This window comes from Amphiprion ocellaris, chromosome 8 (assembly GCF_022539595.1).
Source record: "Amphiprion ocellaris isolate individual 3 ecotype Okinawa chromosome 8, ASM2253959v1, whole genome shotgun sequence".
Classification (NCBI taxonomy): Eukaryota; Metazoa; Chordata; class Actinopteri; family Pomacentridae; genus Amphiprion; species Amphiprion ocellaris.
In genome coordinates this window covers 6012645-6039086 of record NC_072773.1, presented here as the reverse complement: position 1 = coordinate 6039086, position 26442 = coordinate 6012645, and the positions used below count along the sequence as shown (strand labels likewise).

At 38.0% G+C, this 26442-nt stretch overlaps 1 protein-coding gene across 1 annotated transcript; it reads left to right on the top strand.

The window, feature by feature from the left end:
• On the top strand, positions 1–26442 carry marchf9 (membrane-associated ring finger (C3HC4) 9). Its single transcript, XM_023270997.3, has 4 exons — positions 1–1563; positions 18707–18862; positions 20827–21019; positions 25163–26442. The coding sequence occupies exons 1-4, from the start codon at positions 1225–1227 to the stop codon at positions 25492–25494; spliced, it is 1020 nt and encodes a 339-aa protein (XP_023126765.1). The 5' UTR covers positions 1–1224; the 3' UTR covers positions 25495–26442.

Here is a 26442-nt window from a genome sequence, read left to right as displayed (position 1 = left end):
CGCGGACAGCACCGGAGCCGCTGGGAGGAACCGGGAGAGGCGCTTCTTCACCGGAGGGAGGAGGAGGAGGACCGGAGGAAATAATCAGAAAAATAATTTAAAAACTAAAACAAAAACAAAACAAAGCAACAACAGCGGCTTGTTTACACGATGACAGCCACGGAAGGTTTTTTATTTTTTTATTTTTTCACCTCCCTGTTCCGGAAGTAGCTGCTGCGTCGGTTCAATCTCCACAAACCGACCATTTCGAGGAGGAGAGAGAAGAAAAGCAGCAGCAGCAGCAGCAGCGGCTTCTATCTGATAATCAATGGCAGCGCTGCGGAGACGTTTCTGTTTTTCTTCTGGCTCTGACTGCAAATAAAAACCCTCTGAGACGTTTCAGCTGATGGACATCGAGGCGCGGATCCGGAGCCTCTGTGGGGGTTTTGTGCCGCCGCCGTGTTTCCAGCCAGGCTTGTGAAAATGCAAATGATGAAGAGGATTGTGTTTTTCCGGATTCATCGTGGAGGCTTCACACAGCAGAGGAGATGAAACACACGAACACGATGATTTGACGCTCGGGACGCTCCACTGAGGGACAATAAACCAGAAAAAAAAAGCTGAATTCAAGCCAAACTCCCATCTTTTCGTGCGTATTTTTTTTGGATTATGATTCTTGACAGGAGCCCCAGATGTGACTGTGCTGTGGATGGCATGTCGTTGTGTTTTTTTCTTTCCCAGCAGCAGCTCCTGGTTCGTGGCTCGGCGCTGCGCTCTCTTCCACTCGTCCACTCTCTGGCAGGCTTCGGGTAGCAGAGAAAAAAACACGAGAAGAAAAAAAACATGTAGGCTGCTCTCTGCTGCATGTGAGATTAAAAGAACAACAAAAAAAAAAAAAACAGAAAAAGAGGAAGGCGAATGTAAAATCTGGAGATGATCTAGGATGGGGTGCGGTGGTGGAAAGATGCATCTAGACGAGTTGTTTGAGTGATGAATATTGAAAGAGTCCAGCTGAAAGGGAAAATCTTTCATCCGCATTGGCTTAGACACACATGCCATCAGTGGGGCGAGAGGCTCTCATTTCTGTGGATTTCCTGTTAATAAATGTGGAAAATACGGCATTAAACATGAACATATCGGGTGTATGAGGAGTGATAATCATATTTATTATAATAACAATAATAATAAGGGGGAGAAAAGTGGACAAAAAGCGTTTATTTATTTGGATTCTTTATGTAGCCAAACATGTTCAAGTATCGGATCCGCATGTTTTTTAATGAACTGAAAGTCCTGGTGTTTATGCGATCCGATTCGAGACAGTCCGGCTCAGACGCAGAGAGATCCAGGTCCGGCGGAACCATGCGCGGTCTGGGGATGGGCGGCTGCGGTTGGCCGCCTTTCGTCGACTGCCATTCCCGGGACGACGAGGAGGAGTACTACGGCAGCGACCCGCGGCCCCGGAGCCTGGCGTTCGAGGACAAGGAGCCCAAGCTGCAAGTGGGCCTGGACGCCGTGTCCCTGGCCAGCACCGCCAGCAGCCTGCGGACCCCCCAGTGTCGGATCTGCTTCCAAGGCCCCGAGCAGGTAAAAACCACGCAGCAGAACCGGAAAGGGGCTCCTAATGCTGATTGGGGATGTTGTTTGTGTCACATTTTCTTGTGCGTAAAAAAGACGAGCGCTATGCGTAAAAATCAAACAATCTTTTCCTCTAATCTGCCATTTTGATTTTTTTTTTTTTTTTTTGTTATACAGCAAATCACAAAGGCTCTCTGTGATTCAGTGGAGCTACTACAACCATCCTGTCCTACATTCTCTCTCTCTCCCACCCACCTTCCCCTCCAATACATCCTTTTGGAGAAAAAACAATCTAGGATGAGGCCAAATCAGGCGGTTTCTTAACATCTTTACATTCACAGCCTTAAAAACAATCACCCAAATTGGCCTCCAGTGTGCAGCAAAGCCTCCCAGCATCACATCAGAGGCAACTATTGTCCTTTTTCCTTTCTTCCCTGTGTGTGAGGATGACTGCTCAGTGATCTGGTTATCTAAATAACACTGTTTTCATAACTAAAGCTAATCAGTGGTGGAAAAAAAAGGCAGCAGTTCCCACACGTGAAATCTGGCCAGCATAGCAACAAAGAAAGTTAGCCAATTAGGTCTGCAGGATGACAAACAGAGTGAGAGAGCGACTGAATATGCATGAGTCACAATCATTTAGTAAAATGTAAATCGACTGTCCTCGTGTGTCAGAGCAGGATGATCAAACTATTGATCCTGAGATGATGAGCATCGCCGGATTCCTCATGTATTTTCATTCCTGCTCTGCTGCTCGAGTCCAAACAAAACAATAACTAGCTGCTGCTGCTGCTGCTGCTCGTCTTTGGTCTGCAGCCAAATGTTGGTCTCACCAGATGTGCAAGAAAACCTGCGCCGCCTGGATCAGCAGGTAGCCCTGAAGCCCGAGATAATTAGAAACACTGTAAATCCTGTAGGAGCACAGATGGATATTACCATTTAGTCACTTCTCTGAGATCAGCGTATAGTGTTATTGCAGCCCATGTGCTAATTTATGACATCTGCCTTGGGAGTTTGTATTGTGAGACATAGTAAACTGTGGAGTATAAATTACTCGGGGCGTGCTGTGGATGCTGCTGCAGACAGGGATCAACCCCAGGTAGCTGTCTTTGCCCACTCAGACATGTTGCCGTGATGAAAAGGTTCATGTTTTGGTGCTTTTAGGTTCTCCGGCAAGGTGACTCATCGTGGCTCTGAGCTGCCTCTTTTAGCTACAGACAAAGAGCAAAGCAAACAAAGCACCGAGGGAAAACCCTGAACTACACTTTTTACTACATCAGCAGCTCCGCACGCCTTATTCTAACATTTCTTTACTTTCACATGTACAGAAGAGGTAACATTTATGATTTAGGATGAATTTTGAGAATTTTTCACGTTTTCAGACCTCAGATTTTCATATTCTCATCCTCAAAGCATTCCATTTTTACATCTTTTGTTTTTCACATTGAATTAAATTATATTTCTTAGATAGATTTAATAGAATACAGTCTTAGTCGACTTCGTTAAATAGCAGCAGGCTGAGACCATTAAGGTAAACAAGGATAAGATGTCCTCCGACTATAATCCTCCCTCTGACCACTAGATATGGTTCATTTTAATTTCAGGATTATTTTGTGTTATTTCAGATGGTGGTGTTAATCAAAAAATTTGATCCAACAGTTCTTTTTTTTCAGTGCAGTTTTGGGTAAAAAAAAGAAGTAAATGGTGCAGCAACATCACCATCTGAAATGACACAATTTTACCCTGAAATTAAAACTAATCATACCTAGTGGTCAGGTGGAGGATTATAGTGTTGGATCATCTTATCCTGCTTCAGCTTAATGGTCTCAGTCTTCTGTTATTTAATAAAGTGGTGGGAATAAGAAAAGATGATGTAAAAACAAAAGACGATGCAAAAATGTCCTGTCTCAGGGCAACACAGTAAAGTTTGGTTCAACAAATCTTGTTTTTCAGTGTAGTTTTGGGTTGCAAATAACACACAAGAAATTGCTATTGGAGCAACACCAGCATCTGAACAGACAGATGTTAAACTCTGTGTTAGGAATAAGACTATAACCTATCAGGTCTACTTTAGAAACCAAGAAAAATAAGGTTACTTCATGTAAAAAAAAAAAAAGAAAACAACACCAAAAAAACCCCCACAATAAATGTAAAAATGGGATCCATGTACAGTTTGTTCCAATATTTCTCTTTTTTTCAGTGTAATTTTGGGTCTCATGTGAACAGACAGATATTGAACTAAGTGTTGGGCAGAAGACTATAGTCTATTAAATCGACTTTAGAAACCAATTAAAAAAGATTAATCAATATAAAAATAAGAAAACACAAAACAAAAAACCCACAATGAATGTGAAAATGGCCTGTCTCAGGGTATCCATGCAAAATTTGGTCCAACAATGCTTGTTTTTCAGTGCAGTTTTGGGTCCCAAATAACAAAAAAACGTAATTTTGGAGCAACACCACCATCTGAACAGATAGATATTAACTAAGTTGAATAAGACTATTGTCTATTGAATTTATTGATATTATAAATTATTATTATAAGGTTACTTAACCTTAAAAAAAAAAACACCAAAAAAAACATAATAAATGTAAATATGTCCTGTCTTAGGTCTTAGTTTTGGGTCCTAAATAGCAAAAAAAGAGTACATTTTGGAGCCAAATCACCATCTGGAAGTCCCAAATATTTTTAAAAAGGTACATTTTGGAGCAACACCATTTGAACAGACAGATGTTTACTAAGTGTTGGGAATAAGACAACAGTCTTGAAAAAACAATGTTACTTAACTTAAAAAATAACAAAAAAAAAAGCACAATAAAAGTAACAATGGCCTGTCTCAGGTAGTACTTCAGGGTCGCAGATAAAATAATAAGGAAATAAAATTAAAAAATTTAGAGGTACAGCATTGTGTAAAATGACACAAATTAACCATATCTAGTGATCAGAAGTGGGATTATAGTGTTGGGGCAACTTATCCCAGTTTATCTTAATGGTCTGAGTCTGCTGCTACTTAAATAAAATTGGGAATACGACTGGAATCTAATAAATCTGTTTTCAAAACCAAAGAAAAATAATTTAAAGAAAAATAAACTTATGTAGATAAAAGGTAAAGTGCCTCCTGCCTCCTTGGGTGCGACGTCAGAGGAAGCTCACGTTTGCCATTTTATTGTTATTTCATTATTCAAGCAGGTCACAACGGGGGCCGGAGATCATGTCGCTGTCAGCAGGCCAATTACCTGCAGACATAATCACCTGCTCTGTGGGCCGCATCCCGTATGAATCCTTATTAACTGTCTGTCACAGCTACAGTAGCCCGGTTCCACTTAACGCCGTCTGCATCCACAGAAGTCGCTGCAAAGCTCCGGTGGGGAATCACAGAAGAAGAGGAGGCTGGTGGAGGTGATGAACCCTCCGCTCGGCCTTTTCTTCTTTCAGCCAGCCTCCAAACCAGCTTCCACACTGAATTCTTGCGTAAAGGTTGCGTCTGAGGAAGAAGACCATCTTCTTAGTCATGAAGTGACACACTAAATTAACACCTTCATGCTTGGCCAAGTGGCCTTGAGGGACAAACCCACGCCAGATCATTCGAGCGGGAGGAGAGTGTGTTAGTGTGCAGCTGGCAGCCTTTGTGTTTGTCGGATAAATCTGGTGATGCTGTAGATTTATCTCACTGAGCCCCAGCAATGAACTGAACCCCCTAACAAGTGTTGTCTGTGTTTTCTAAGCCTCGTATATCTAGTTTCTATATGTGGAGTTCCAGTGTTGGTCATAAAAAGCACAAAATCCTCTGACTTAATTGGCAAATACATCAAAAAATGCCCCAAAAACCAATTTATTCCAACAAAAATTACATTCCTATTCAACTAAACTGTATTTATGACTTAAAAGAAATTTAGGTTTGACCAAAAAGGATATAATATGACAATTCCAGTTTGAACGAGCCACAAAATCCATATTAAAATGTTGGAGTCAGAGTGAAGGCATCACTTCATAACTCCAACTCTGTCCCACAAAAATGACGGAGTAACACCATCATCTGAGCAGACTATAGTCTTATTTCCAATACTGAAAGAAACAGCAGCAGGCTGAGACACCAACACCATAGTCAACCTTCTGACTGCTGGTTACGGTTAATTTCAATTTCAGGGTCAGAGCTCCAATGTTGGAACACAAATCCAACAAATTCATTTACAAATACATCAAAAAATACCCCCCTAAATCAACTGTCCCACAAAAATGACATTTCAAAACAATTAAACTGCATTCATGTCTTGAAAGAAACTTACTTTTGACCCAGAAGGTTAGAATATGATGCAATAAGTGACAATTTACAGTTTGACAGAATCAAAGTCCGTCTTAAAGGGTTTGAATGAAGGTAGAGGAACAACTTTAATTCTTTACCATTGATTTTATGTCCCACGTGGAACCATTATATGTCTAAAAGTTCTACATAAAAAAACCCCTCTTAACCAAATTTGTCCCACAAAAATTACATTCCGATACAACTAAACAGCATTTCTGTCTTAAAAGAAACTTATTTTTGACCCAAAAGGTTAGAATATGATGTAGTAGGCGACACTTCCAGTTTGACAAAACCACAAAGTTTAATGTTGGAGAGAAGGTGGAGGCAAAACCTGCATCAGGACCTTCACCCTGGATTTCATGTCCCATGTGGAGCCATTATTCTTCTCTACATAGACCTCTAATATTGCATATAAAATCCAAAAAAAATCCTTCCAATTAAGTGTCAAAAACTTTTTAAAAAATGCCTTCAAAATCAGTTTTGTCCCACAAAAATTACGGAGTAACACCACCATCTGAATAGACTATAGTCTTGTTTCCAACACTTAAAGAAATAGCAGCAGGCTGCATAGGAACATGGAGGTATAACCTGCATCAAGACCTTCATCCCTGGATTTCAGGTCCCACATGGAACTATTATTCATCTCTATATGGAGCTCCAATGTTTCAGATAAAAAACACAAATCCTTTAACATTCCTACATAACTAAACTGCCTTTAGATCTTGAAAGACACTCATTTTTGACATAAAATGTAAAACTATGATCTAACAGGCAACAATGTCAAGTTTGAAAGAGCCCTAACCATAACCCTAGCCCTAACCCTAGCCCATTTTGGAAGGCTGGATGGCCTTGTATCCTTTACTGTTGATATTATGTCCCACATTGAACCATATTATGTCTAAATATTTTGCGCCAAAAAAAAATCAAGAAAATTCCCTCCTAACTAATTTTGTCCCACAAAAATTACATTCCTACACAATTAAACTGCATTTATGTCGTGAAAATCCCAACACTTAAAGGAATAGCAGCAGGCTGCATGGGAACATGGAGGTATAACCTGAATCAAAACTTCATCCCAGGATTTCATATTCCACATGGAACCATTATTCTTGTCTATATGGAGCTCCAATGTTACATATATTAAAAAAAATACAAATCCTCCAAATTAGAGGCAAATACTTCCCCTAATTTGGAAAATTGTGAAAAAAATGCCAATAAAACCAACTTTGTCCCACAAAAATTACATTTCTAGACAACTAAACTGCTTTTGCATCTCAAAAGGAACTTATTTTTGACCCAAAAGGTTAGAATATGACATAACAGGTGACAGTCTGAAAGAGCCGAAAAGTCCATGTTAAAATGTTTGAGGGAAACCAAATCAATTGGCAAATACGTCAAAAAATCGCTTTTTTTACCCACAGAAATTACATTCCTACACAACTAAACTGCATTTACGTCTTGAAAGAAACTCATTTTTGACCTGAAATGTAAAACTATGATGTAACAGGGGACAATTCCAGGTTGAAAGAGCCACAAAGGACATTTTAAAACGTTGGATGGAAGGTGGGGGCATAACTTGCATCCTTTACTGTTGATATTATGTCCCACATGGAACCATTATATGTCTAAAAATATGTGCCAAAAAAATACGTTAAAAAAATTCCCTCCTAATCAATTGTGTCCCATAAAAATTATGTTCCTACACAACTAAACTGCATTTACGTCTTGAAAAAAACTTATTTTTGACCAAAATGGTTAGAGTATGTCATACAGGCAATGCTTCCAGTTTGACAAAACCACAAAGTTAAATGTCAGAGGGAAGGTAGAGACATAGCTTGTATCCTTTACAGTTGATTTTTATGCCCCACATGGAACCATTACTCTTCTTTACAAAGAGCTCCAGTTCCGTTAACTATTACTGCTACTCCTTGTACTATAAGGTGGAGAAGGTCCCTTCTGGCCCATAGGTATGGTAATGATCTGTAATGATTCAATGGGCATAATTGGTTGACACAACTTTGTAGCTCTACTTGGTTTCTCTATAATGCTATCATTTGACTTTCTTGTTCATTAGTCTTGTTTATCCAGTCCATTCTGTAGAACATAATAGTCTGACTGCACCTCACTATCATTCCCTGGCTTTGGTGGCTTGGTGTTCCCTCAAAACAGTGACAATGGAACTGTTGTGGTGGAACAATTACATGTAGGAAGACAAAAAACAAACAGGGCCGCCTTACTGCACAAATGAAATCCATTGGTGTGGTTGGTTGGTAGTTCGGATGCAGTTGTTTACCTTAGCAAATAAACTAACACAAAGATAACAAAAAGGAATCAAATAATGGCCTGAATTGAGTGGCCAAAGGGCAGGTTTATACCCAAATCTTACATCCAGTCAGTCCAACTAATCAAATATGTTGTTTTTGGACACTTGGTAAAATGTCTGATACTGTTGTTTTGCACATGAGGATCATAATTGTCCCAGGTTGTATTCACTGAAATTTGGGAACTTCCACTTTTTAGGATCACCCTTTAATCACACATCATTCCCCACCTCCTTTACTAAAAAAAGAGTAAAAGGTTGAAAGCATTTTCTTATTGGGACTAATGGTACTCGTCTCCAAGTATCCACTATCCAATCATTGGATGCTTGACGGATGAGTTTGCTGGGTGGTATCACAATGGAAGTACAGTGGTCTCACTTTGCCACCACGTTCTCATTCAGCTACAAGGGCAACAAATGCGCAGGTTTGTTTATATTTCTTTAAGCCAATCAGAGTCATCAGAGGTGGGCTAAGCGAATGATGCTGCTTTGGTGTTCCCACAAAATAGTGATGGTGGAACTGTACCACATAAAAACAGCAGGGCTGCCTTGCTGCATGATCCAAAACTTCTGCTAAATCTGAAGTTTCCAGTGTGGTCAGATGCTAGTTCGAATACTGTTGCTGTTGTTTCCCGTAGCAAATAAACTAACAGAGATAACAAAAGGGAAGGACATAATGGCCTGAACTGAGTGATCAATGGCAGGTTTATACCCGAATCTTACATCGGGGGAATCAGATTAGTCAAACTTAAACATACGATGTTTCTGGACACTTGCATTAATTGAAACTTGGGAGCTTGCATGCCCCTTTAATTGCATAACTTTCACCATCGTTTTTGCAAAGAAAGACTCAAGGCTTGGGAGCATTTTGTTTGTTTTTATGCATCCACAAAGGGGTTGAACCTCTTCCCACATTGTACTCTTGACGGACGACGTACTGGGTGGTATCACAATGGATGTACACTAGTCTTTCTTTGCCAGACCATTCTGTAAAGAATCATGGTCTGACTGCACCACATTATCATGGTGCTATAGGGGCAAGAAATGCTCAGGTTTGTTTGTATTTCTTTAAACCAATCGGAGTCATCATAGGCAGAGCAAAGTGAAGAATGCAGGTTTGGTTTTTCCTCAAAATAGTGACGAATGGAACTGTAACACAAAAAGACCAAAAGCTGCCTCACTGCATGATCCAAAACCTCTGCAAAACTGTAAATTTTCAATGTGGCAGGTTGCTAGTTCATAGGTTGTTGCTGTTTCAGTAGCAAAGAAAAGGAGGGAAAAAAAGGACAAAGCTGACTAAAATGATACTGAGCCATACCCACATCCTACATCTGGTGAGTCGAAGTACAATATATGGTTTATATTTGCGCTCCTTCCCTGACAGAGGAGCTAAGAACTCAATTTCCTGCCTTTATTTTAAACATTAGAGGGCTAGTAATAATGTATAAATACAGGATTGTTTGCACAACTTGCTGTCATTTGCCATGAGCAGAACAAGACAACGAATCTTCATCGTTGCCCGGCAGTAAAACATGCACCTCCTGCAACAAGCACTTCCTGGCTGTACCTGATTGGACGAACACTTTGAAAACTTTCTCTTATAAATTGTTCACTGAAATTGGTGCTGAAGCAAGAAATACACCATGCAGTTGTTGAATCTGGCTTCATTTCAGATTGACAACAGTTAGCTTCAAGGATATTAGAGATTTTCGAAGGGTGGCCATAGACCATAGTGTATGTGGTGATTTTGGATCTTTTTAAGGTTGTTTTTTGTTCAATTGTGTTCCTTTTGTGTCTCATTTTGGTTATTTTGAATCTCTTTTGGGTAATTTTTTCAGTTAAAGTCGAGGAGTCAGTTTGTTCATTTTGATTCGGAAAGTGATATCCTTGGCTGTTTTTTCCATTTACTGTCCTTTTATTTTGATAAATGAAGCTGCAATAATATAAAGCAATAATATAATTGGACAAATTCTACACGGCTTTATTGGAGTGGCAAATCGTATTTAATGTCCATGATATGCATAAAGTAGTAGAGGCCTCAATTTAATGATTACCGGCTAATGTGACACCGTGTCTTCTAAAACACAACATGACGCGACCAGAATGCATTGCACAGTTGCTTTTATTGACAATAAATGGGAAATGAGGGATTCTGCAGAAACGTACCACTACAGGGATGTTTCTCAGTGCTGTAGAATAGTCCGACTGCACCTCCTTATTATTCTGCTATACGGGGGAAAACACACTATGACTTATTTATATTCCTTCAAAACAGTCACAGTAGTTTTAGTTTTTAGCGCAGCTGCACAATAGTGACGAGGAATTATTCAGCATGGAGAGAGGCGCGCATTGTGATTAAAATAGCTATTTCTCTGAAAAAGCCAGCATGGCCGCCGTTCTACGTGTTCAAAATCTTTGGTAAAACGTGAAATTTTCAGCTGTGCATTGCTGTTTGGAGGTTGTCGTTTTCCATAGTGAAAAGGATTTTAAAACTGATAACAGATAGCTGCGTGAAATGTGCGGAGAAGAATTCAGGCTTACACCCGAAGTCTACATTTGGTGAGTCAGACTATGACAACCGTGATTCAATACATACCTACAGACAACAGAAATCTGATCCAAATCTTCGACAAAAATAGAAATTTTCAGCATGTACGTTGCTGTTTGGAGGTCGTTGTCTCCTGTAGTGAAGGGGATTCTAAAACTGATAACAGAGAGCTGTGTGAAATGTGTGAAAGAAATTTCAGGCTCAAGATTTCTACATTTGGTGAGTCGGACTGTGACAGGGATTCTACACATACCTACCGACAACAGAAAACATGAGAAACTACTGTTCTGCTGTGCTCATGCTCTTATTACTCTGCCAAAGAATGCGGCAGAGTTACGTGACGATCGGCATACGTTTGTCTGTCTGTCTGTCTGTCTGTTAGCAACATTACTCAAAAACGGATTAACAGATTTGGATGAAATTTTCAGGGAAGGTCAGAAATGACACAAGGACCAAGTGATTAGATTTCAGCAGTGATGCGGCTTAAAGTCTGGATCCACAGATTTGTTAAAGATTTCCCTATCATTGCAAGATAGCGGCACGGTGTCACTGTAACTATGACAACAAGTGAACACTACATCAGCTGCCTGCTGATGATCACATGATTGTGATCCTACTACAAATCCACTGCTGTGGACTTATCGGGACTGATGCATCGGTAATGATAGAAGGAACAATTGATGAAATTGTGGGGGTGTTTCTGAGTCCCATCAATTCTTGCCCCCTGCTACATATTTAGGTTGCGCTATTCAGTATCTGTACATAACGTACACATGCATAACACACGCCTGTGCTCAGCGCAAGGTCATTTTTTATTAAAGATTTCATCCGTCAGAAATGATACAATGACATAGCAGCCTTGGCAGAGTACTGTGCTCTCTGAGTGCTTTTCTAGTTACAAAGTGAAGAATTGCTGTTGCCGTGATGTTGGTATCTTAAAATGGTTTTCACCATTTTGAACCATGAAATTCGGAGCTTTTAAAGAACGTATAGTTACTAAAATTGCAGCTTTAGAAAACCCAGTGCATTAAGGGGTTAATGTGTCACATCGTTGTACTGGGTGTGCAATGAACAGTCAGTTTATTGTGAAACCGAGCCAGATACACCATCCTGCTGTCCTAAATACTCACTAGAGCACCAAATGTGTATTAATCTGCTGCTGAAGGTAGTCCCTAACAAATGCCGTGTTTCCACCTTTTGACGTAACGTTTGCAGAAAACTACAATGCCCAGCTGTTTAAGGAAAACACAAAGCATACTTTTAAAAGGAAACGACATGTTTAGGACCCATTTATGTCACATCTCAGTGTCACAAATGGGCATTTAACCATGATAAATCATAGACTATCTCTTACAATTAGGTTCAATTTAAGCATGATGTTGCTTTAGAGTCGACTTCTTTGTTTGCTCAAACCCAGGCTCTCACTACATGCTCTATTTTTTTCAGTGTGGGTTCATCCTGCTGGTCCAGATGTGACCTTTTATGTCTCATTCTGTATTTTTTACTCTGTGTTTTGCCTTCAGGTACATGGATCAACTCACAAAAGTGGAAACTGTGAATGCAAAACAAGAATTTTAACAAAAACAGGCTATTTAGTGCTAACACTATTATTTCAAAAAGCTGATTAAACACCTTTAACAGCTTATTAGTGGTGCCGTTTTCTGAGATAACCTTGCAGCTCTAATTGTGGTGAATTTGTATTTAATGATTTCTGTTTGTTCTGCTGCATCCAGTTTGTTTTGTTTCACTTGTTCAGTCATTATTGTACTTCTGTACATCAAAAACATCTTTCACAGATTCCCTTTGGTTTCCCACAACTGAATTCACTCATGTGATCTTCGGCAGGATGATCAATATGTGCAAACATCAAACGTTCACCCGCAGATTTACAGTCTTGAAGCAGATTTTGGGATAAATTCAGGAGACACTGAAGAATCTGCAAACAACACAAGCTTTACCATTTTACTACAATATGATCTTTTATTCCTCATTAATGGGGGGAAAAAAAAACTTCATTTGATGTCTGCTGGAGCAAAACTGAGATCGTTGATGTATCACATTTTCTCCTCCCGTTCGAGGTTTAAAATGATAATCGCAGCTTCTAAAGGTCTTTGTTTTTGTTTTGTTCTTGCTGATCGTGGCATTAACTTCCCTGGAAACGCTTTCTCGTAACGCAGACGCACCTCTCAGACGACGGCGGCGTGACATTTTAGAAATGTTTGCATCCATATTGTTTTTATTTAGCCCCTCATATGCTCCTGACCTTCTCCGAGTTATCTTTATAATGTCAGCAGCCAAGTTATTTTAAAGTTTATGAGTGGCATGTGGCTCATCTGCCAAACCCGCTGCTTTTTATACGCTGGGACACTGGAAGTCTTTTATTATAAGTGGGAAGGTCAAACCAGCCAGATGGGGAAACGACAGAATGCAGACGGACAGAAAAAAAACAAAACATGAAGTGTTATTTGTGTCAGCGCTGTTCTCTGCTGCATAAAACCTGCACTGATTAAGCAGTTAATACTCTGTCAACAGACTCTGGTTCACATTTCTGAGTGGAACATTTTTTACACAAACACAAGCAAACAGTAATCTGCCTCTGACTAATTAGACTCATTTTCCACCATCTTTGCAGTCAATGCACAGGAAAAAATACACACTTCACACTGAATTCCTTTAATCTTTAAGGTAATAAATCAGGTGCAATGGCTTTATTTCATTATTCATTGATAATATTTCCAATAATTCTGTCATCTTGGTTAAAAAGAATATCTTATATGTTGATCACGAAGCAACGTGACTCAGAAGAAACTGCTAAGTACCTCGTGTTTGGCAGTAATGTGATTACTTTTTTCAATAATGAGTAGTTACAGTTGAAAATTCAGTACAAGTCTTAAGCCCAGTAACATTTAGAGGCATGATTAAAACTGGATTTAATGTGCTTAAGTAAAAGTTTAATATACTTTTTTGTTATCATTTCCGTTTTATGCCACTTTATGCTCCCATTGCATTATAATAATGGATTAGATTTATATAGCGCTTTTTCAAGGCACTTTTACAATGAATCTCACACATTCTCACTCTGGTGGTGGTGAACTACATTTGTAGCCACAGCAACCCTGGGGCAAACTGATGGAAGCACGGTCGCCAATCCACGCCAAACAGCCCCTCTGACCCCCACCAACATTCACACTCCAGTGTGAGTAGCAGCACTGGAAGCAAGGCGGGTAAATTGTCTTACCCAAGGACACAACAGCACATGACGAGGACAGAGTGGGAATCGAACCGTCGACCCTTTGATCATTAGACGACCTGCTCTACCACCTGAGCCACAGCTGCCCCATTGCAGTTTATTGCACATAAATGTTCATTTTAAGATTCTACATTAACAAAACAATACTACAAGCATATTAAATCAAATTGTATTTTATTATCATTATATTGTATTTAAGGACTGAAGTTGTGGTTTCAACTCATTTAGCTTTTGAGACTTGCGTCTACTTGGACTCCGCTTGCAAGTCCAGTGAAAAGATATTTTTCCTCTAAACTTCTCACATGATTTTATTTAGCAACTGTTGAGGCCCTAAAAAAGCAAATACTCTCCAATATTCAGCAAAAAATATACTTAAATATTGTTGTATATACTTAAGTATTGTTACTTCTAGGCTTGACTACTGTAATTCCTTATTATCAGGTTGTCCCAATAGCTCTCTGAAACATCTACAGCTGATCCAAAACGCTGCAGCCAGAGTACTGACGGGAGTTAGCAAGAGAGATCATATTTCTCCTATACTGGTTTCTCTTCATTGGCTCCCTGTTAAATCTAGAATAGAATTCAAAATCCTTCTTCTGACATATAAAGCTCTTAACAACCAATCTCCATCATATCTTAAAGACCTGATAGTACCATATTATCCTAGCAGAACTCTTCGCTCTCAGACTGCAGGCTTACTTGTTGTTCCTAGAATCTCTAAAAGTAGAATGGGAGGCAGAGCCTTCAGTTATCAGGCACCTCTCCTGTGGAACCAGCTCCCAGTTTGGGTTCGGGAGGCGGACACCCTCTCTATTTTTAAGACCAGGCTTAAAACCTTCCTTTTTGACAAAGCTTATAGTTAGGGCTGACTGGGGGACCCTGACGGGGTGAGCTGGTGTTTTCATTTGCACAACTGACTTCCCCTCTTGACGTCCCTTTAGTTTGCCCCTAGTTATGCTGCTATAGGCCTAGGCTGCTGGGGAACCTCTCTGGATGCACTGAGCCTTTCTCTAACTACCTATGTATTTACTATATATACCATTATTGCATTACATTCACTCTGTTTCTTTCTGTGTCCTTTCTCCGAGTGTCCCTGGTCCCAGAGCTGGATGCTGGATGCTTCAGATGTGTGGTTGTGTTTTATGGTCCTTGTGTCCCACCCCCCCACCTCTCTATCTCTACCCCTCTATCTGTATCCGTCTATCTCTACCTCTACCCCTCTATCTCTACCTTTCTACCTCTTCTGTCCCTCTCAACCCGCCCGGCCAGCAGCAGATGGGTCCCCCCACATTATAGCCGGGTTCTGCTCGAGGTTTTTTTCCCTGTTAAAAGGGTGTTTTCCTTGCCACTGTCGCCTTTTGGCTTGCTCTGGGGGTCAGGCATATGGGTTCTGTAAAGCGTCTCGAGACAATTTGACTGTAATTAGTGCTATATAAATAAAATTGAATTGAATTGAATTAAATTCAAAAACATTTATCCAATTTATCATCTCATGACCGTTCAAATTCATCTTGGGAGTCCAATTTCAGAAAAACAGCAGTACATTAGTTAAAGTTCTGTACATAAACAGACCAGAACCTTCCTTGATGTTGGTAACTACACCTGTATGCTGTTCATGTTACAATGCCTGCCGTGAAACAGGCCTGTAGTTGGTTTGCTGGAGAGCTGTGAGCAGAACCTGAGGCTAAACTAAGTGCAGGATGGTCAGTAAATCCCTCCAGATTGTATTCTGGCTGCTTGTAAAACAAAAGCGTCTCTTTTTTTTTTTTGATCCTGCAAATGTTAAAAGACAGAAAGTGTCTTGATGGTACCTTTTGCTGCTGAGTAGTGGGTAAAGTATTCTCAATGTGTACTGAATAATTTATCACAGTTTTAAGTAACTTGTCAACACAGTTTATGTGTTTGGGACCACTATAATGTCTCTTGGTTAAATGTAGCCCTGCAATGCCAAGAGGTGGTTAGCGTAGCTTAGCATAAAGGCTGAAAGCAGAGGGAAACTTTCATCAAAATTAAATAAAAAAACAAGATACAGTTGGTTAGAGGTTGACAGAGTTGAACTCAATTTTATTCTAGAGGTAGAAGCAGAAATGACACAGGATTTCTGGAGAATTTAGATTGGGAAGTTCTAAAATCTCTAGAAATCCTGTGCTACGTCTGTCTTGTGTTTACCACACCTCGGGAATAAAATAGAGACAAAACATACTATTTATAAACCAAAACCACTCTAAAGTCTCTCGGTTAAATGTGGCACTGCAATACCAAGAGGTGGTTAGCGTAGCTTAGCATCAAGACTGAAATCAGGGGAAACTCGCCTTAAAATGAAATTTAAAAAAAAACAAAAAAAAAAAACAAGATGCAGTTTGTTAGAGGTTGACGGAGTTAAATTGAGTTTTTGTGAATCAGCGTTGAGCTTCAGACCTCCTCTTCCCTTCACCTGGCTGCCCTTGAAGCCTCTTCCTTCCCTGCTGTTGCTGCAGAACGCTAGCATGTCCCTTCGCCAACTGGGCCCTGCATCAAGCTGTGCTCATTCATTGATTCACTAATGATTCACACTGATATCCGTCCCTCAACGCCGCCGTTTCAGAAAGCTCTCATTCGGCTGGGTTTGGAGAAGAAGAGAAGTGAAAACGTACCATCAGATGCTAAGTCGTCTGACAAAATGGATGTTTGATGCTGAGCGGCGGCGACAGGCTGAATGCGGTCATCCCTAATGTGGCGGATCTGCCAACAGGCTTCAGGTGCTGCCGTGGTGCCGAAGAGACAGTCTGAACGCCGCCTCATCCGTCGTCTTATTCTCATTTCTATTTCTGCTGAGTGGACAGTAGTCTGATGTCCTTTATTTATTTTTTTATTCCCACCCAGCATTTAAATTTACTTCAGTGTTAAAAATACACCGAGGCTTTTAGGGGGAATCTGCTTTTGCTCTCCAGGAGGCTTCATTTCATCTACTGCCCTGCTGAAGTACAACATTTAATTTGCATGGAGTCACATCAGACTTCCATTTTTAGAGCCGAAGAGATTAAACTCTGCTTCTAATGCCAAATATTAAGAGGGGAAGAAAAAGCTCAGCGCTCAGTGAGTTTCTAACTTAATATGTAAAGTCCTGTTTATGTGGTTGACAGATGGGAGAACCTGCTTTAAAAGACGTGTGATCAGTAAAATAAATTCCTGTACTGTACATACGACAGCATACTTGCTTTACAAATGAGGATTTTTACAAGAGCTTTTATAATATTATGTTTTCGTATTGTGTATTAGAATAAACTACCAAAGAGTAAACACAATTAAAGCAGAAACAAACAGCCATCTTGAAAAGAAATAGACTTCTCCAATTGGGCCTTTCAACCGTTTTAATTATTTGTTTGTTATTTTTTACTCATTTTTAGGGCTGTTTGGGGAAAACAAGCACTGTGAAAATGCCACTTAGAATTATTTTAGAATTTTTACAAACCAAAATTTCCATTAATTTGAAAAATCGAAAAGAAGATTTTTTTTTTAAAGTCGTCATTCCAAACTATTTAACTCTTAGTAATACATACAAAGAGACACAATGGACACTTTACTGCATTCAGTACTATTCCTTTTAATAGGTTAATTACATTTCCCTCCCTTTACTGTAGTAATATCATACATGCAGAACTTCTACATGTAATTGTGTATTTTTAAAGACTAGTATTTGAAGTACTTCTTCCACTACAACAGATAGGAAAACTTTAAACCCTAATACATTTAAAACGGGTGACTTATATAAATATTTATCGCTTGTATAGTTAACATGAATGATGAAACTAGCTACAGAGACCAAACTCTTTTTTTTTGTACTGGGATGTAAACGTATTCATTTTTGTTCTAAAGTTGTTCATTTTAACATGGAGGTCTATGAGGACTGACTCGCTTTGGGAGGCTGCCTCTAGTGGCTGTCGACAGAACTGCTTTTTGCTAAAAAACTCCTATAATTCAAACACAGCGTTCTAATGTGAGACTTGTCACATACAACGAGAGAAACATCACTTTGATGAGTGAAAAGCAAAGAAAATACAACTTTTATCTGACTTATGACTCAATTTCCCTTTCAGAAGTGTCAGAGGGTTTATGAATAATATACACTACCGTTCAAATGTTTGGGGTCACATAGAAATGTGCTTATTTTTGAAAGAAAAACATTTTTTTCAATGAAGATAACATTAGATTAATCAGAAATGCAGTCTAGACATTGTTAATGTGATAAATGACTATTCTAGCTGGAAACAGCTGATTTTTAATGGAATATCTCCATAGGGGTACAGAGGAACATTTCCAGCAACCATCACTCCTGTGTTCTAATGCTACATTGTGTTAGCTAATGATGTTGAAAGGCTCATTGATGATTAGAAAACCCTTGTGCAGTTATGTTAGCACATGAATAAAAGTGTGAGTTTTCATGGAGAACATGAAATTGTCTGGGTGACCCCAAACTTTTGAACAGTAGTGTACATCCACATGTTTGTGTTTAGGAGCAAAATAGTATTACAAATTAGTAAAGGGATGATTTTTCGTAAATCGATGCAGAAAAGGATCGAATTTGTGCATAAAAATTCACCAGAATGGAAGAAATTGTGTTTGATGCTTGTGTTTTCCTGCAGAAAGTCGCCCTAACCTCTTTTCCCACAGCTCTCTGGATAGACTACATCCACATATTTCACCTCACAGTAGATTTATTTTGTGCTATTTGTTTCCTGTGCGTCCTGCAGGGTGAGCTGCTGAGCCCCTGCCGCTGTGACGGATCAGTGCGCTGCACCCACCAGCCCTGCCTCATCCGCTGGATCAGCGAACGGGGATCCTGGAGCTGCGAACTCTGCTACTTCAAGTACCAGGTTCTGGCCATCAGCACCAAGAACCCGCTGCAGGTAACACAACAGAGAGTCGCTGAAATCACACACAAACCCACTGATTCTGACTCACACAGTTCACCCTGACTGATGTAAAAACACAACACTCAACTGAACGAAGCCGGATGGTTTCATTCCATGACAGGAAGAGCCAGCCTTTCACAATAAAACACCCGACATTGCAAACGGAGTCTTTTCTGGAACGTAGCTCTGCGTGTGACGACGGTTCGCCATATTGTGCTGACACATTTTCCCTCTGCGTCACCGTCCGTCTGCCCTCAGAGGCAGCCAAACTCTAAAAACTACTGAAAGGAAGCCATCAGTGTGTGTGTGTGTGTGTGTGTGTGTGTGTGTGTGTGTGTGTGTGTGTGTGTGTGTGTGTGTGTGTGTGTGTGTGTGTGCATTGGTCATGTGTGTGGATTTTTGTCTCGAATGCAGTTCTGACAGACTTATACCTAAAAACGCCTTCAACTGATGCTTAATTACGCTTATTGCACATTTTAGACAGCAATATTCAAAATTTTCCTTCACATTTACCAGCCATAGTTACTAATTACTCTACACATTAAGAGTATACGTTAAAAAACACATAAGCTTGAAAAAATCCCCTCGTTGTGCTTTTTAGTGTTTAAATTTAAAGCAAGCTTGAATCTGATCTCAACAGACTCTATTGCAGGTTTATTTCTTACCTTTTCTTGCAGTGTTTATGTGTAAATAGTGACTGGTGCAGTTTTGACAGACTTATACCTAAAAACAGAGCCTTCATTTGATGCTACATTAGACTTTTTGCCCATTTTCTACAGTTTCCTCCATTTGCCAACTATAGTTTCTAATGAATCTAGATTATACATTAAAAACAAACAAAAAAATCAAGCTTATTATATGTTTTTTAAATGTATAATCTTAATATGTAGATCATTTATGAATTATAATCATTAAATGAGGATATTTCTGTCTAAAATGCATAAAAAATGACATGTAGCACAAAATTCAAATGCTGTATTTAAGTATCAGTTTCCCAAATTAGCATCAGTCACTATTTACATACAAATACTGCAAGAAAATGTAAGAAATAAAACTGCAATAGAGTTAGATTAGATTCAAGCTTGTTTTTAATTTAAACACTAAAAAAGCACTATGAGGGGATGTTTTTGTGTGTTTTTTAATGTATAATCTAATATGTAGATAAAATAAAAACATCTATTATTAAAATAGAAATAGGTGAATAAAATAAAATTCTAATTAAATAGAATAGATAATATTAAAATAGAGGTAATAGGTGAATAAATAAAACAAAAAATTAAATAAAATAAAAAAAGATCAACATGAAAATAATATCTATTGTTAAAATAGAGATAGGTGAATAAAATAAGATAAAAATAAAATATCTGTTATCAAACTAGAGATAGGTGAATAAAATAAAAAAAATAAAATAAAATACCTATTATTAAAATAGCTATGTGAATAAAATAAAAACATATCTATTACTAAAATAGATAGGTTAGATAAAAATAGAAAAGATAAAAATAAAATATTATTCGAGAAAGGTGAATAAAATAAAATAAAAATGAAATGAAATAAGATAAGGTAAAAATAAAACCTACTATTAAAATAAAGATAGGTAAATAATACTAGAACAGAAAAGTAAAAAGTCCCGAAGTAGTGAAGTAATACTGCACAAAATGATGAGATACATAAATATGAAAATTATATATAATTTTTTTTCTGGTCATGTCTCACATCGACTGAATGATGAATAAAGATTTTTAGCTAAACTTGTGCTGCAAAAAATTGTGCAAACTTAAAGACAGTTTAAAAGGTAGTCAAGGCAAAAACTAGTGCGTGTAAAGTGACGCAAAACAAGCCTGGATGTAGAACGCAGCACTGCTCCATTTAGATGAGTGTTTATATTGTCTCTCTGCTACTTTTACTGAAATAATCTACATTATTAGTTCTAATTAAAACTCTCGTTTCCCTCCCAGTGGCAGGCCATCTCCCTGACGGTGATCGAGAAGGTCCAGATCGCCGCCATCATTCTGGGCTCGCTGTTCCTCATCGCCAGCATCTCCTGGCTCATCTGGTCGTCGCTCAGCCCCTCGGCCAAGTGGCAGCGTCAGGACCTGCTCTTCCAGATCTGCTACGGCATGTACGGCTTCATGGACATCGTGTGCATAGGTATAACACGCAAAAAACACGCAAACACAAAGTCGCACGGCTGCAGTTTAAACCCACAAGATGTGAAAACATGCAGAGGCTTCGATGACAGACGCAGAAATTAGAATTTTATGACTAATACATCTACAAATATAGTTTTTAAATTACAAACAATCTCAAATTTAATCTAAATAGACTCTATTAGAGTTTTATTTCTGACATTTTTTGCAGTATTTGTGTGTAAATAGTGACTGGTGCAATGTTAAGATAATTAAAAACAGGATTTTCCAATATTTACAAACTAAATATACACATTTTATACATAAATATTGTGCTGTTTATTCCATATTTACCAACTATACTTACTAATTACTGGACGTATTAAGATTATATGTTAAAAAACATATAAGATTGAAAAACTCTCCTCATTATGCTTTTTTTAGTGTTTAAATTATAAACAAGCTCGAATCTAACCTAAATAGACTCCATTACACTTTTATTTCTTACATTTTCTTGCAGTATTTATGTGTAAATAGTGACTGGTTCAGCTTTGACAGACGCTTCCATCTGATGCTAAATTACACTTTTTGCATAATTTGGACAAAAATATTCAACCTTTTCCTCACATTTACCAACTATAGTTACTAATTACTCTACAATTAAGATTATACATTAAAATAAACACATATAAGCTGCTATAAAATGGTTTATGACTCAATTATTTCAATTTCAGAGGTGTTAGAGGGTAGAAATTATGATTTTTGTGAATAATATATCCACATATTTGTGTTAATGAGGATCCAAATAGGATTATAAATTAGTGTAGGGCCGATATTTAACTAATATATTATTATAATAAACATTAATCTATGTCATATTACAAACCTATTTAACAAGCTAGCAGACGAGTCCATTTAAATAGCCACCAAAACATCGGTTCCAATTTAAACTCGCAGACAATAATATATATGTTACTTTCAATAAATATAAGTGATTTCCAAAGAAATATAGCGTTTAGATTAGAAACCAACTTGAATCTATTCTAAATTGACTCCATTACAGTTTTATTTCTGACATTTTTTGGAATTTATTTGTGTGTAAATAATGACTGGTGCAACATTAAGACACTTAAAAACAGGATTTTCCAATATTTACATATTACATATACACATTTTAGACATAAATGTTGTGCAGTTTACTCCACATTTACCAACTATAGTTAGTAATTACTCTACATATTAAGATTATACTTTTAACAGCTATAGAAAATAACTCAATTTCAGACATGTCAGATGGTAGAATTTATGATTTTATGGCTAATATATCTGCACATTTGTGTTCAGGAGGAGAATAAACATCCAAACAGGATTATAGAATAATGTAGACATGATATTTAACTAGTTTATTATTATAATAACCTGTAAACTACATCTTATTGACATTCCAAACCTATTTAACGAGCTAGCACAGAAGTCACACGTGACACAAGGCGTCATGTCCACAGGTTCACGTGGCAAAAAGTGACTAAAACGTCAACCAGAAAGTCTCACAGCTGCAACTTTAAACCCAGAAGACGTGAAAAGATGCAGATTCGAGGCTCCGATTGATGGACGTTATGCAACGAAAGGAGCAGCAAACAGAACAGGACGCACTCTGAGACGACAAAAATATTAATAAACATCGGCGGCATTATGCAAGGACAAACTAAAAAACATATATTCGGTGTTTGGCTCTTAAGGTCGCAGAGAAAGGAGAGAATGGAGCCGGCAGATGGTGCATAGGTAGGACATAACAGCTCCGCTAAAAGCCAAACAAATTGTGATGATGTTGCAGACTAAGAAGAGTGTTTTTAGGAGGTTCACTGTTCTTATGTAATTGTGAGTGTAAGACAACACGGAGAACAGATGGCAGCAGATTTCTGCGCCGCCATTACTGCCAACTGTCTATTCTCATCCGCAGGAGAATAACTTCTACCTGAAGAATGTTTGATGGAAAACAGTCTGACTGTATTTATAGAAAACCTGTCACACAAATGAAACGCAGAACAAAGAGCTGCACAGATAAAAGGAATAAAAATGCAATAAAATAATACAAACAGGCCCCAAAATAAAGTTATAAATGAAGGACTCAGAAAACGACACACTAATAACAGACGCAATGAGATAAAATGAAATAAAACAAGATTAAATAAGATAAATATATAAGTAAGATTAAATTAAATTAAATTAAATGTATATTCTAAAAATAGAAATAGGTGAATAAAATAAAATAAAAATATAATTAAATAGAATATATAATTAAAACAGAGATAGAATTAAAAATGAAATGATAAAATAAGATCAAAATAAAAGTAAAATAACATATCTGTAATTACAATAGATACGTAAATAAAATAACATATCTATTGTTAAAATAGAAATAGGTGACTAAAATAAAATTCTTATTAAATAGAATATATACTATTAAAATAGAGGTAATTGGTGAATAAAATAAAATTTAAAAAATGAAATGAAATGAAATATAATACGATCAAAATAAAAATAAAACAGCATCTATGATTCAAATAGAGATAGGTGAATAAATTAAAATAAAAATGAGATAAATAATAAAACATCTATTTTTAAAATAAGGATAGGTGAATAAAATAAAAATTAAATAAGATAAGATAAAAATAAATACATATTAAAATAGATAGGTGAATAAAATAAAATAAACATATCTGTTATTAAAATAGAGATAGGCGAATAAAATATAAGATAAAAATAAAATATCTCCTATAAAGTTAGAGATAGGTGAATGAAATAAAAGAAAAGAAAAATGAAATTAGAATAAAATCCCTACTATTAAAATAGAGATAGGTGAATGGAATCAAACAAAAAATAAAGTGAAATTAAAAATAAAATATCTCTTATTAAAATGAAGATGATTTTTTTTGAAAAACAAATGCAGTTAACCCCGTCTCTTTCTCACAATTTCTCCTCTACATGAACAGTTTATACATAAAAATGTACATATTTTTGTCCTCTTTCACCCAGTGTGAGTCTCATTGCTGTAGGATTTACGGTGTTTTCATAAATCACCTCAGAGCTCAGAGGGTGTCGACCAAAACTCTCGAATCCCATTTTATCTGAGCTCTAAAATCAAAAACTGTGAGTATCTCTAACCTGCCACCAAATCTGTAGAAAACACAGAACGGACATGAAAATGAATCAGAATGTTCACAACAAGATTGTACATCACACGGTGAAAGGATGTTTTCAATACCACTTACAGTTTTTGAGCTGTGACTGTTCAAAGGTCTAATCCTTAGTCTGTCTGCTCTGCTCACTGCAACCAACCGGTGACTCACAGCTGATTGGCTGTTTGAGATACTTTCAAAGTAAAAGCTCAAAGATATGGCTTTTCAAAATAAAATGATACCTTATACATATTTACATCTATAACAAGAAAAGCACTTAGAGAGTGCAGTACTCCGCCAAGGCTGCTCCTTCATTGTATCATTTCCAACGGCTGAAATATTAAATAAAAATTTGTGAAGGAAATCACGGTACTATAGAACGTGGCCATTTAATATAAATGTACCTACAAACAAAATGACCTCGCGCTGAGCACAGGCATGTGTTATGCATGTGTACATTATATACGGATACCAAATCACGTGACCTAAATATGTAGCGGGTGGCGGGAATTGATGGGACTCAGAAACACCCCCACAATTTAATTAATTGTTCCTTGGATCATTTCCAATGAATAAGTCCTGATAAGTCCACAACGGTGGATTTGTAGTAGGATCGAAATTATGTGAGTCAGCAGGCAGCTGACGTAGTGTTCACTTGTTGTCATAGTTACAGTGACACCGTGCCACTATCTCTCAATGATACAGAAATCTTTAACAAATCCATGAATCCAGACTATAAGCTGCATCACTGCCAAAATCTAGTCACTTGATCCTTGTGTCATTTCTGACCTTCCCTGAAGATTTCATCCAAATCCATTAGTCTGTTTTTGAGTAATGTTGCTAGCAGACAGACAGACATACAAACCAAGGCTGATTGTCACATAACTCCGAAGTAATTACAAATCGGACATATTAACAGGTAAAAGTTGCACTGATGCACTTAAAGTTTCCTCTGAAAATGTTCTTGCTTCTTCTTCTTCTTCCAGGCCTCATCATCCACGAGGGCTCGTCGGTGTATCGGATCTTCAAGCGATGGCAGGCCGTCAACCAGCAGTGGAAAGTTCTGAACTATGAGAAATCGAAGGACTTGGGCGACCCGGTAAGTTCGGGTGGCAAGGCGGGCGCTCGTGGCTCTCGTGGGAATCCTCATGGCCTGGCGAGCAGCGGCGGCGGGCGGCCAAGCAGGAGGCTAAGAACTATTCTGAACCACCACTGTGGATACACCATCCTGCACATCCTGAGCCAGCTGAGGCCCAACGACCCGCGGATCAGCGCCGCCGCCAACCGCGAGGTGGTGATGAGGGTCACCACTGTATGAGGCGGTGCCGGATGCGTCCAGATGTTGAACGGCCGGAGGGACTCGCCGATATTAAAAACTAAAAGACTCGGAGGCCTCGACGCCCGGAGCATCAACAGACAGCACACACTCGAGGGTTTCTCCTTCTTGTTTCGTACGACAAAAAGGAAGCCAGATGCTCCTTTTCAATAATTAAAGACTTGATTAAAAATAAGGACAAAAGAAAAAAAAAAGCATTAAAAGACATCAAATATGGCGGGAAAAAGTGTAAACAGGCTTCAGAACCTGATCCAAGCCGATGACGAGGCGTTTTTTTCCAGTTCGATATCAGGACACACATTTTCTTTTTAATCCTCTCGGTTTGATTTGTATCTATTCTTTTTGTTTTTTCTTTGTTTTGTTTTTTTTACTCACTTTGATTTTGTACGGACGTATGATTTTAGAGGAAATCATGTAACTCCATACATGCCAAGCATTTCCAGACAACTATGTATAATGATCTTTAAAATTTCTACAAGCTAAACCTGATGCTGGTAAATAGACCGAAAACTGAAACAAACACGAGAGGCGACGACAGAAACAATAAGTCATTATGAATAAATGAAAAAAAGAAAAAAACAAAAAAAAAGAAATCAAAAAGATTTCAGTTACACTTTAACCTTTCTGCAATAAAGATACGTATGTACATTTCACAGGGAATTTTGCATGGGTATATAATTTTATTCTTCATCACATAACATAAGCACATGACAAATTTGCTCTATTTCGAATGGTGCTTGCCAAAATAAACACTTTAAAAACATCTGATTTCATTGCACCAACTTTTTGTCGACATGACAAATGGCAGTGTGTTACGGCTATTTCAGCTAAAATACAGATTGTTGCTGCTGTGTGCTGATTCAGATTTGATAATAAGTAAACTATTGGATTAAAAATGGGGATCCGATGATCTCTGACTTCTCAGTCTCA

Coding starts and splice junctions, on each gene's coding strand:
- marchf9 (XM_023270997.3), top strand. CDS start 1,225: ATGTTCAAGTATCGGATCCGCATGTTTTTTAATGAACTGAAAGTCCTG. Junction 1,564..18,706: donor GCTTCCAAGGCCCCGAGCAG/GTAAAAACCACG, acceptor TGCGTCCTGCAG/GGTGAGCTGCTGAGCCCCTG. Junction 18,863..20,826: donor GCACCAAGAACCCGCTGCAG/GTAACACAACAG, acceptor TTTCCCTCCCAG/TGGCAGGCCATCTCCCTGAC.